Source organism: Salvelinus namaycush, chromosome 3 (assembly GCF_016432855.1).
Source record: "Salvelinus namaycush isolate Seneca chromosome 3, SaNama_1.0, whole genome shotgun sequence".
Taxonomy (NCBI): Eukaryota; Metazoa; Chordata; class Actinopteri; order Salmoniformes; family Salmonidae; genus Salvelinus; species Salvelinus namaycush.
The window spans coordinates 50,099,109-50,112,810 of NC_052309.1; the positions used below are offsets into that span (position 1 = coordinate 50,099,109).

Sequence of the window (13,702 nt, forward strand, 5' to 3'; positions counted from 1 at the left end):
GCAACTTTTCAGGGAAGTTAGTAACAAATATACACAGGCAGGAAAGCTAAGGCTAGCTTTTTCAAGCAGAAATTTGCATCCTGTCGCACAAACTCAAAAAAGTTCTAGGACACTGTAAAGTCCATGGAGAATAAGAGCACCTCCTCCCAGCTGCCCACTGCACTGAGGCGAGGAAACACTGTCACCACCGATAAATCCACAATAATTGAGAATTTCAATAAGCATTTTTCTACGGCTGGCCATGCTTTCCACCTGGCTACCCCTACCCCGGTCAACAGCCCCACAGCAACTCGCCCAAGCCTCACCCATTTCTCCTTCACCCAAATCCAGATAGCTTATGTTCTTAAAGAGCGGCAAAATCTGGACCCTTACAAATCAGCCGGGCTAGACAATCTGGACCCTCTCTTTTTAAAATTATCTGCCAAAATTGTTGCAACCCCTATTACTAGCCTGTTCAACCTCTCTTTCATATCGTCTGAGATTCCCAAAGATTGGACAGCTGCCGCGGTCATCCCCCTCTTCAAATGGGGAGACACTCTAGAACCAAATTGCTACAGACCTATATCTATCCTACCCTGCCTGTCTAAGCTCTTCGAAAGCCAAGTTAATAAACAGATTACCGACCATTTCGAATCCCACCGTACCTTCTCCGCTATGCAATCTGGCTTCCGAGCTGGTCATGGGTGCACCTCAGCCACGCTCAAGGTCCTAAACGATATCATAACCGCCATCCATAAGAGACATTACTGTGCAGCCGTATTCATCGACCTGGCCAATGCTTTCGACTCTGTGAATCACCACATTCTTATCGGCAGGCTCAACAGCCTTGGTTTCTCAAATGATTGCCTCGCCTGGTTCACCAACTACTTCTCTGATAGAGTTCGATTTGTGTCAAATCGGAGGGCCTGTTGTCCGGACCTCTGGCAGTCTCTATGGGTGTGCCACAGGGTTCAATTCTCGGGCCGACTCTCTTCTCTGTATACATCAATGATGTCGCTCTCGCTGCTGGTGATTCTCTGATCCACCTCTACGCAGACAAGGTCATTGTGAGGTTGTTGGTGAATGGAAAATTGCAGAGTCAGGCGCAGGACACAAATATGAGTAATAGTCCAAATTTACTGAAAATATACGTAAAGTTCCAAACAAGGAACAAACACAATCATCCAGAGCACTATCAACACGAACCCACATGACAAACAATAACGCACATATCAAAGAGGGAAGTCAGAGGGTTAAATAAGGAACATAATTAATGGAATGGAAACCAGGTGTGTATGATCAAGACAAAACAAAACGAAAATGAAACATGGATCGGTGGTGACTAGAAAGCCGGTGACGTCGACCACCAAACGTCGCCCGAACAAGGAGAGGGACCAAATTCGGCCGAAGTCGTGACAGTCATTCTGTATACTTCTGGCCCTTCTTTGGACACTGTGTTAACTAACCTCCAGACGAGGTTCATTGCCATACAACTCTCCTTCCGTGGCCTCCAACTGCTCTTAAATGCAAGTAAAACTAAATGCATGCTCTTCAACCGATCACTGCCCGCACCTACCCGCCCGTCCAGCATCACTACTCTGGATGGTTCTAACTTAGAATATGTGGACAACTACAAATACCTAGGTGTCTGGCTAGACTGTAAACTCTCCTTCCAGACTCACATTAAGCATCTCCAATCCAAAATTAAATCAAGAATCGGCTTCCTATTTCGCAACAAAGCATCCTTCACTCATGCTGCCAAACATACCCTCGTTAAACTGACCATCCTACCGATCCTCGACTTCGGCGATGTCATTTATAAAATAGCCTCCAACATTCTACTCAACAAATTGGATGCAGTCTATCACAGTGCCATCCGTTTTGTCACCAAAGCCCCATATATTACCCACCACTGCGACCTGTACGCTCTCGTTGGCTGGCCATCGCTTCATACTCGTCGCCAAACCCACTGGCTCCAGGTCATCTACAAGTCTCTGCTAGGTAAAGCCCTGCCTTATCTCAGCTCACTGGTCACCATAGCAGCACCCACCCGTAGCACGGGCTCCAGCAGGTATATCTCACTGGTCACCCCCAAAGCCAATTCCTCATTTGGCCGCTTTTCCTTCCAGTTCTCTGCTGCCAATGACTGGAATGAACTGCAAAAATCACTGAAGCTGGAGACTTATATATCCCTCACTAGCTTTAAGCACCTGCTGTCAGAGCAGCTCACAGATCACTGCACCTGTACATAGCCCATCAGTAAACAGCCCACCCAACTACCTCATCCCCATACTGTATTTATTTCTTTATCTTGCTCCTTTGTACCCCAGTATCTCTACTTGCACATTCATCTTCCGCACATCTACCATTCCAGTGTGTAATTGCTATATTGTTATTTCTTCGCCACCATGGCCTATTTATTGCCTTACCTTCCTTAACTTACCTCATTTGCACTCACTGTACATAGACTTTTCTTTTTTCTACTGTGTTATTGACTGTATGTTTGTTTATTCCATGTGTAACTCTGTTGTTGTATGTGTCGAACTGCTGTGCTTTATCTTGGCCAGGTCGCAGTTGTAAATGAGAACTCGTTCTCAACTAGCCTACCTGGTTAAATAATGGTGAAATAAAATTTAAAAAATAAAAAGTATCCCATTGGTTCCTTCATGAACAACCCCCCCGAGCATCCCATTGGTTCCTGCATGAACACCTACCGCTAGCACAGCAGGTGGGAGGATGGGGGGACACCGTGTGCTAGCTAACCATTTACTGGTTTGCTAGTTAGCTAGCACATGGTGTGTCCCCTGCCTCCCACGTGCTGTGTACCGGAGAAAACCTTGCCTGACAGACAGGAGCGAAGGACACTGTCTACAGGTCTCCCTCGCCTCCCGCTAGCACAGCAGGCGAGAGGCTGGGGCGACACTGTATGTTAGCTAACTAGCTAGCTTTGTGTACACAGGAATGTCCCTTTATTGATGTATAATATTGTTATATTATTGTTGCAAAAACACTGCGAAAAAATAAGAAAAAAATAGCTAGCACGCTAGTTCACGGGGTCGCCACCGCCTCCCGCCTGCTGTGTACCGGACTAGCTGGCTAAGCTAGCACACAGTGTTCTTCACTACCGCCTGCTGAACACATGCCCCCTGCCGTCGTTAACAGAACTGCAGAAAACAATGCCCGACAGGCGGGAACAAAGGACACTGTCTAATGGTGTACGGCTAGTTACTATTGTCACCCCAGCCTCTTCTTCTGTGGGGTTTATCGGCGGCTGGTATCCAACGTTAGTGTGCATTAACGCCACCTACTGTATTTGAGTGCCCTTGCCTCCCACCTGTCCTAGCTTAAACATTTACCAATAGAAGTCTAGATGCAGGAACACGCCAAATTGCAGGCTGCAAGTGCACCCTTCACCAGAAATGTTATCTATGGCAAATATGTGTAACCGATGTGAAATGGCTAGCTAGTTAGCGGTGGTGCGCGCTAATAGCGGTTCAATCGGTGACGTCACTCGCTCTGAGACCTTGAAGTAGTTGTTCCCCTTGCTCTACAAGGGCCGCGGCTTTTGTGGAGCGATGGGTAACGGTGCTTCGTGGGTGACTGTTGTTGATGTGTGCAGAGGTTTCCTGGTTCGAGCTCAGGTAGGGGTGAGGAGAGGGACAGAAGCTATACTGTTACTTATGCATTTCTGCAACAGCGGTATTAGGCCTACTTATTTTGTGGTAACTGATTTATGTAATGTCTGTAGATGGTCATATTATTTCCATCCTCTATGCAGTAGCCTAACACAATCTATGCTTACAGTTGTTTTTGTGTTGTATTCTTGTTCATTAAAAAACATCTAGAATTGTGGTAATTTATGAAATGAAGGCTTAGTGCTTGAGGGAGAACAACCGGCAAGCTTAGCCTACCCACAACGTCGGGCCACTGTTATAGGGGCTGGGGGCCCTCATAATGTTATGTCTGCTTTGTCTCTGGCTCAGAGAGTGCTGCAGAAGGAACACAACCTGATAAGGTTTCATTGTTTGAAACACAATGCCTAAAATCTGACGATTCGTTTCATGCACATGATAAAAGTAGCCTAGCCCAAATAATATTACTTAATAGTATTTTACAATACATGTTGTAGGGACATTTTCGGTGGAGGCTCGACCATTTTGTATAACGGATCCCGTATGTTTGCCCCACTAACACAATGTTTTATTACGGACATGATGAAAAGATAGGCGGAGTCAGGGGCGTTCAAAACAGTCACTGCTGGGCTAGATGTTGTTTCTCTCTAATGTGCCGTCTTCATCTTTATCGTTTTTATGTAGTGTTTATACATCCGTATAAGGCTGTATGAAATTAAGTATGTGTCTTTTATTTGGTTGTGTACTCGATTGCGAGGAGATCCTGTACTATTGTTACTGACAAATTCCATCTTGTTTGATTGAATAATCTTGCTTTGGTAAACATGGACGATTAAAACCTATGTACAAATGCGCCTGTTGTCGAAGAACATATCTGCATTTCGAAAGGTAAGAAGACTAATTGAAGAAATAAAGGATCGAAAGATATCACGGCAGCATCTGAGATGCAAAACAAAAGCAATTGACTTCAGCTGCAGCTGTTCACTATCCCGCCCATATGTCTTCTGTTTTTATGCACAAGCAAAAGTGAATAACTTATGAATGTGAAAAATTGTTGCACACAGCATACGAAAATCAAAAAATGGCGTGCCTTAACAAAAATGTAACGCTTATTTCATGATTTCCTGCCTAGTCAATCTATAAATGGAGCGCTGTATGCTTGTGTACACTGTTGAAAAATCTTTTCGGTGCTTATGTACAATCCATTGCTGCAACCTGACTCAGGGGTAGACTTAACATATTACATGTAAATATATTGCCCTCCATTTAGAATGATATGATAGGTTTCGTATGTATTCATTTGTGGATGTCGTCCGTCATCCATTTCGTATTATATGTCACGAATTACAATTCGTATATTTTACGAATTGCAATTGGTACAATATATTAATAATTTGCAATATGTTTGATATTTTAGGAATTCCAATTTGTTGTGGCTAACATTAGCTAGGTGGTTCTTAGGAAGGGTTACCTAACATGTTAAGTAGTTGCAAAAAAAATTGTAAGTAGTTGCTAAAGTTGTCCGTGATAAGATTCGAATACGCAACCTTTGAGTTACCAGACATTCGAGTTACACACCTACCCATCCATAACCAAAATTATTGTATTTTCATCTCATTGAAACTGGTGTACAACACCGAAAGTAAAAGACGCAAAAATGAAACTTAATAATGGGAAGCATAGAAATAGTACACATAGAACCGATCTACCGCCTAGACTTACGTTCGACTAGAATGACTATAAGTCACATTTCTATGTTAATTTTGTAGGGTCCCAGCTTTAAGTAACCTTCTGTTTTATGTAACCATTCCAAACCTAACATATACTAATGAGTGTCTATGTTAAGTCTAGTCTATGAGACTACCAGGCTGATTATGTTGACACCAGTGGTGGAAAAGGTACCCAATTGTCATACTTGAGTAACTTTCTATTAAGGTATATATACTTTTACTCAAGTAAAAGTGAAAGTCACCCAGTAAAATACTTGAGTAAAAGTCTAAAAGTATTTGGTTTTAAATATACTTACATTTACTTGTGATACTTAATTTTGAAAATATACTTAAGTATCAAAAGTAAAAGTATAAATCATTTCATACTCCTTATATTAAGCAAAGCAAATTTCCAGATAGCCAGGGACACACTCCAACACTCACATTATTTACAAAAGATGCATTTGTGTTTAGTGAGTCTGCCAGAACATAGGCAGTAAGGATGACCACGTGTTCTCTTGATAAGTGTGTGAATTTCACCATTTTCCTGTCCTGCTAAGAATTCAATATATAACTAGTACTTTGGGTTGTCAGGGAAAATGTTTGGAGTAAAAAGTACCATGTTTTCTTTAGGAATGTAGTGAAGTACAGATACCTCAAAAAACGTATTAAGTAGTACTTTAAAGTATTTTTACTTAAGTACTTTACTCCACTGGTTGACACATTCTGCTCAGAAATCAGCTGTTTAGAATTAGACTATCCAAATGAGACATTTCTAGCCTGGGGAAAGTGACATTAGATTAACCTTTTGTGAAGAAGAAAGGAGAACGTTGGACATTTCAGAAAATGTTTTGTTGCAGAGTATCTATGACTCTGACTTTCAATGTAACCTACGAAGTTGTGTTTAGCTGTTATGTGATGCATTTCATTCTCCCACTGTAAATGGCATGGCCTGTAACACTACATGGTGTGTCCTTCTTAGGTGGTGGAGAACCCTGGCCGGCACCAAGGTCACAATGAAGAACCCAGGAGTTGCAGAGAACCAACGGTTGGTGGCGTTATTGGAGGATGCACTGGGCAGGGAGATGCGCCTCTGGAAAGTGCCAATCTTCAAGAACAGCTGCATTCAAGTATATGGGCTACCATCTTGACTGAGCCTAATGTTTGACACAGTCTGACACATTCACCACACACCGCTGCAAAGTTCTGACCTCTTGATTCTTTCCATTGCACACAGGGTACTGACATTACCCCTTTCCAACTGCAAGATGTGATCCTGTGGCTGGGTGAAATGTGCAGACTGTTCAACTTCTGTCAAGAAACATTTGCTCTTGGAGGCTGTGTTCTGAATAGACTTCTAGCAACAGTGAAGGTATGGAAATCTTCTGTTCTTGAAAATAATTCACAGCTCACATTCTGCTAAATTCTAGAGGTGCTAAATCACCTTCTGTTTCAGGCCCCGCCCAAATACCTGAAGTGTATCGCCTTCACCTCTCTGATTCTCTCAGCAAAAATCAATGAGGAGGATGAGGTGGGATTTTTATCTCTTGGAAGTTTAGCAAAACATAATTGAACATAGTGAACATAAGTTTATTCTTTCTTATAATCAAAATAAAACACAACACTAGTTTAATACAATATGTTTATTAGCTCCCTTGCTGATGTCTGTTGAAACAGGTGATTGGATCAGTCAAGGGCCTTGTTGTGCAGAGCGGATGCAACTTTTCAACAGCGGAGATTCTTCGCATGGAGAGGATCATACTAGATAAGCTGAACTGGGACCTGTATACCGCAACGCCAATCGACTTCATTCACATTGTAAGTAGCAGTTAACACGTCCTCACTGCTTTGACAGGCTGAAACACAGTACAAAAGCACAGGGGAACACACACTTCATCTTGTCAAAGATGGCCAATGTTAACTTCTCCCCGATAGAGTATTGGTCCTAGAAATTGTGCATTGATTTGACTTGTGTCCACCTGTGATATGTCTCTGTCCACACCTGACACCATTGACAAGCGGTCATCTAAATCTTAGTGATTAAGTGCAATTTAGAGCATAGATCAAGCCAAGGCACTTATCTGATTTACCTCCAGCAGTAAAGCAGAAAGTAGAACCCTGTTATTTAACAAGGGGAGAGGCTTTTAAGATATAATTTGTCCAACCCTAACCCACTTCCAAGTACAATCTTAACATAAATAAGAATTTGCCTAGTTAAAAAGGTTAAATAAAATGTGATTAATTGGAATAGTACCGTGCTGTCATGTATGCATATTTAGTGTCATAAAAAAATGCCATGCTGTATAGATTGTTTATGGCACACTGGAGTTTGACATCTTGGAATGATCCATACTTTATACTACACACCACAAACTGGAAGTCAAATAAGCATCAAACACTAACTATTACCAGACATATTTCATCCTCAAGTCTAGTAGTAGACGTCCCTGCAATGTTACCATGGGAGACCACAACCATTGGCCAACATTCTTGAACAGAATCCTATTGGTGTGAAGTAAAACGTTTAGGGCAGTTTCATTGTTTCACACCAGAGCCAATGTGAAAATTTCCTCAAATTATAACATAAGATTGTTCTGAATACTGAAACATTTCAGAGATTGATGAATGTCTCACCAGTTAGTTGTGTGTAGATTATAGTTTAATCCATAAGAACTATTCCATATTGTCCTAGCTCACAATAGGTTTATTACAAAAATACAAGTATTGTAGAAATCAAAAAAAGAAACATGATACAAAAAAAATCTAGTTAAATAAAAATAAATTCTCTAATACTTTTCAAATAAACTTTCCAACAATTACATTCTCCTGAAAATGTACTTTGCATTCAGCAACCGAAATAGTGGTCATATCTCCATTGTCTTTCAAACAAGAATGGGTACTACAGGAATATTGTCACATACTTTCCACCATAACACAGTTGTATGATTGAGCTGTGGATTCAAAGATGGGCTCTTTCAACATTTCCACTAGATCTGTTAAACGACAACCTGAAATTCTAAAGTTTTTTTCCTTTGCTCAAACAACATGGCTGACTATTTGCAAAAGAGTGGAGACATGCAAATGCATTCACAATTTTGTGACAAAGAAGAAGAAAAAAGGTTTGGGCATTACAAATGTAGCCCCCCCATGTTGGTTTTACACTAACAGTCTTACAACAGGGAGACAGACTAGCACTGCACACAGCAAAGAGGGCATCACACCCCAGGCAAGGAAAGGGGGCAGATGGGGGGGGGGGGTTACTAAGAAGATAATGTAATATGGGAATGGCTGTTAAAGAGAAGATGTGGAAAGTTGTCCATGATCGATATGAATTGTGACGAATGAATGAATGAAACAGTGGATATGTATTAATGATGGTCTCCATCTTCTGTATTTTGTGATTATTGCAGTTCCATGCCCTGTTGATCTCTGGCCATCCCCACCTTTCGTCTGTGGGTGCTCATTCTCAGAAGAGGCCTTGCCTCCAGGCGGCATTGTGGACTAGGCAGGTGCAGCACTGTATGGCCTGCCACCAGCTATCACAGTTCAAGGGCTCCACACTAGCCTTGGCCATCATTACCTTGGAGTTGGAGAGGCTCACCCCAGACTGGTTCTCAGTCTTCACCGATCTGCTGAAGAAAGCACAGGTAAGACACGCAACATCTCCCAATGGAGCTATCACCACCCCTCACACTGTTCAAAACACTTGGCTGTTTGCTGTCATGCTTTTGTGTTTGCAGTGTAATTATGCAACCAAGTTGGTGCTCATGTAAGTAAACATTAGCGAAGTATGTTGGACCATATTATAAGTCAAAAGTTGGCACACCTACTCATTCCAGGGTTTTTCTTTGATTGTAATATTCTCTATATTGTAGAATAATAGTGAAGACATCAAAACTATGAAATAACATATGGAATCATGTAGTAACCAAAAAAAGTGTTAAACAAATCAAAATATATTTGAGATTCTTCAAAGTAGCCACCGTTTGCACACTCTTGGCATTCTCAAAACCAGCTTCATGAGGTAGTCACCTGGAATGCATTTCAATTAACAGGTGTGCTTTGTTAAAAAGTTAATTTGTGAAATGTCTTTAATAGCACCACTATTATTATATTCTACAATGTAGAAAAATAGTAAAAATAAAGAAACCCTGAAATGAGTATGTGTCCAAACTTTTGACAGGTACTATAAATCTTTCTTCAGTTCACAATAACACCTTTTTTCTCACTTTTCTTTTGTATTTGGTCTTTGTATTTGTACGTTCCTGGTTAGAAGAACATTGCCGTCCATAACATTTTTCTATATTTCAATCTTATTTTTTATTACAGTTGAGTTAAACAATGGAACCCACACAATCGACATCTGTCATAAGGTGTTTTTATTTTTACTAAACCTGTTTGCCATGTCTGAGGAAATCACTGTGTGTTTTTCTGCTCCAGATTCAGAGCACGGAGTTCATCCACTGCAAGGAGATGGTGGACGAATACCTCACCAGCCTGGAGTTCTCCCTACCAGCCAATGCAGTGTACATATTTGACAGCACCAAGATGACCAAGCTTCAGGATGAGGTGTCCTGGGAGCCTGCGGGCAAACCGGGTCTCGGGCAGACCAGGAGTGGAAAGGGAAGCCAGGGGGAGGGGGATACAGACAAGTTCTACGATGGTTTTAGGTGCCTATACAACGAGGGGTTGGCTCTGGAGGTCGTCGGGGACAGTGATACTAATATCCTCCATGAGGCCCACCAGAAGAATGTGTCCCCCTGCCCACCTCTCCACCCTGCTGTGAGCTAATATCCTGTTGGACTGAACCTGTCTGCATGTGTTGGGGATTGTTTTTATTTTGTTGAGGACCAAGAATACCTTATCAGGAACTTGGTATTGCCTCTTCCATGACCTATTCAGCACTTTGATATTTAGAGGAGCTTTTTATATACATATCATTTTATAATTATATTTTTTACTTTGTTGTACTAAAACATGTTTGTTCTGTTGACCTTTCAAACAAGTAAATCACTATAGCTACTTTTACAAAAATGCTTTGGTTACAAATGACAGTGCTGCAAAGACATGTCATTCTTTCATTTTAAAGCTAGTCACATCTCAATGTGTGGAACTGTTATAACGTGCCTCTTTACTTACCACATTGAACTGAAGTATTGTAGTGCTTTCAACTGTGAAATAATTTTTTTTTATGTCAAGTTATAACGTAAATCATGTTCCGTCGTTGACGTTACACTGTTTTCCAAAGTGAAAAGTGATAATCTCTTTGGTTGTCCGAAAAGGCAGCTATGTTACTGTTATGTTATCTCCAGAATAAAAGCTATGACAAACATTCAATTTCATGACCACTATCTCTTCTTTGTAACTGAAACAATAACAAGATCTATGAGTTTTCAATAAGCATGTATCCATCCCTAACTACCCATCATAACCTTAAAGTTTTATGTAGATACTTTGGAAAAAGAATGTATTCTATACACATTCTATTAAGACTGCTGTTTCAATTGTTCCTGGTAAATGGATGACAGCTCTCTGTTCTACTTCGGGTTGGTTCAAGACCACAATGTACAAGCCTTTTGTAAACCATGTGGTGGGGGAGAACACACACAGTAACTTCCTCTTTCACTCTTGTTTACTTCTTAATAGCAGAGGGTTATACTTTTTACTGTAGTGCTAAGATGGGCTCTCTCCATTTTGTTCTATTGGTCTACAACTTATATAATTAGTGTACAGAGGAGAGATCTTAACTTAAATCACTCGTTGCAGATCATTTTTCTGATGCATCAGGAAATTCAAATGAGCCTTGTGATTGGCTAAAAATGAGCAGTTCTCCATTCGGAGGCAGTCAAAGTCCTTGGGATCATGGCTCGCTATCTTAGGGTGTTTTCACAAACACTACATGGCCAAAAGTATGTGGACAACTGCTTGTCAAACATATTCCAAAATCATGGGCATTAATATAGCATTGGTCCACCCTTTGCTGCTATAACAGCCTTGACTCTTCTGGGAAGGCTTTCCACTAAATGTTGGAACATTGCTGCAGGAACTTGCTTCCATTCAGCCACAAGAGCATTAGTGAGGTCGGGCACTGATGTTGGGCAATTAGGACTGGCTCGCAGTTGGCATTCTAATTCCTCCCAAAGGTGTCCGACAGGGTTGAGGTCAGGGCTCTGTGGAGGCCAGTCAACTTCTTCCACACCGATCGACAAACCATTTCTGTTTGGACCTCGCATTGTGCACGGCGGGGGCATTGTCATGCTGGAACTGGAAAGGGCCTTCTCTAAACTGTTGCCACAAAGTTCAAATCAAATCAAATTTTATTGGTTGCATAAACGTTGAGCAGATGTTATTGCAGGTGTAACGAAATGCTTGTGTTCCTTGCTCCAACAGTGCAGTAATATAAAATCTAAAAAGTAAAAGAATGGAATTAAGAAATATAGAAATATTAAGAGGAGCAAGTAGTCCGTAGTAGAAATACAATACCAGTCAAAAGTTTGGACATACCAACTCATTCAAGAGTTATCCTTTATGTTGACTATTTTCTACAATGTAGAATAATAGTGAAGACATCAAAACTATGAAATAACACATATGGAATCATGCAGGAACAAAAAAAGTGTTAATCACTAATATATTTTATATTCTTCAAAGTAGCCACCCTTCACCTTGATGACAGTTTTGCACACTCTTGGCATTCTCTCAACCAGCTTCACAAGGAATGCTTTTCCAACAGTCTTGAAGGAGTTCACACAAACTACCAGTCAAAAGTTTTAGAACACCTACTCATTCAAGGGTTTGTTTTTATTTTCTACATTGTAGAATAATAGTGAAGACATCAAAACTATGAAATAACACATATGTAATCATGTAGTCACCAAAAAAGTGTTAAACAAATCACAAATATATTTTAGATTTGAGATTCTTCTAAGTAGCCACCCTTTGACTTGATGACAGCTTTGCACACATGGCAATCTCTCAACCAGCTTCACCTGGAATGCTTTTCAAACAGTCTTGAAGGAGTTCCCACATTTGCTGAGCACTTGTTGGCTGCTTTTCCTTCACTCTGCGGTCCAACTCATCCCAAACCATCTCAATTTGGTTGAGGTCGGGGGATTGTGGAGGCCAGGTCATCTGATGCAGCACTCCATCACTCTCCTTCTTTGTAAAATAGCCCTTACACAACCTGGAGATGTGTAGGGACATTGTCCTGTTGAAAAACAAATGATAGTCCCACTAAGCCCATACCAGATGGGATGGCGTATCGCTTATAAATAAACCACAGACAGTGTCACCAGCAAAGCACCCCCGCACCCGAGCGCCTTCTCCTCCATGTTTTACGGTGGGAAATACACATGTGGAGGTCATCCGTTCACCCACACACGTCTCACAAAGACACGGCAGTTGGAACCAAAAATCTCAAATTTGGACTTCAGACCAAAGGAAAAATATCCACTGGTCTAATGTCCATTGCTCGTGTTTCTTGGCCCAAGCAAGTCTATTCTTCTTATTGGTGTCCTTTAGTAGTAGTTCCTTTGCAGCAATTTGACCATGAAGGCCTGATTCACACAGTCTTCTCTGAACTGTTGATGTTGAGATATGTCTGTTACTTGAACTCTGTGAAGCATTTATTTGGGCTGCAATCTGAGGAGCAGTTAACTCAAATGAAATTATCCTCTGTAGCAGAGGTAACTCTGGGTCTTCCTTTCCTGTGGTGGTCCCCATGAAAGCCATTTTCATCATAGCGCTTGATGGTTTTTGTGACTGCACTTGAAGAAACATTCAAAGTTCTTGAAATGTTCCGCATTGACTGAACTTCATGTCTTAAAGTAATGATGGCTTGTCGTTTCTCTTTGCTTGTTTGAGCTGTTCTTGCCATAATATGGACTTATACCAAATAGGGCTATCTTCTGTATCCCACCCCTACCTTGTCACAACACAACTAATTTGCTCAAACACATTAAGGAAAGAAATTCCCCAAATTAACTTTTAACAAGGCACACCTGTTAACTGAAATGAAGCTGGTTGAGAGAATGCCAAGAGTGTGCATAGCTGTCATCAAGGCAAAGGGTGGCTACTTTGAAGAATGTCAAATGTATTTGGATTTATTTTATACTTTTTTGGTTACTACATGATTCCATATGTGTTACGTCATAGTTTTGATGTCTTCACTATTATTCTGTAATGTAGAAAATAGTAAAAAGAAAGAAAAACCCTTGAATGAGTAGGTGTGTTCAATCTTTTTACTGGATAGATATATATATCTATATACACTGCTCAAAAAAATAAAGGGAACACTTAAACAACACAATGTAACTCCAAGTCAATCACACTTCTGTGAAATCAAACTGTCCACTTAGGAAGCAACACTGATTGACAATAAAT

The 13,702-nt window shown here is 40.9% G+C and overlaps 1 protein-coding gene across 2 annotated transcripts; it reads left to right on the top strand.

Moving 5' to 3' along the window:
* Positions 1 to 4,229: 4,229 nt before the first annotated feature.
* Positions 4,230 to 10,657, top strand: ccni2 (cyclin I family, member 2). Of its 2 annotated transcripts, none has more exons than XM_038978076.1 (7): positions 4,230 to 4,499; positions 6,303 to 6,450; positions 6,558 to 6,692; positions 6,777 to 6,851; positions 6,998 to 7,138; positions 8,731 to 8,967; positions 9,761 to 10,657. In XM_038978076.1, exons 1-7 carry the CDS (start codon positions 4,453 to 4,455, stop codon positions 10,109 to 10,111), a joined length of 1,134 nt encoding a protein of 377 aa, XP_038834004.1. In that variant the 5' UTR covers positions 4,230 to 4,452; the 3' UTR covers positions 10,112 to 10,657. The 2 variants fall into 2 exon arrangements, with proteins under 2 accessions (XP_038834004.1, XP_038834013.1); XM_038978085.1 differs by having other exon boundaries at positions 6,303 to 6,368.
* The last annotated feature ends 3,045 nt before the right edge of the window (positions 10,658 to 13,702 follow it).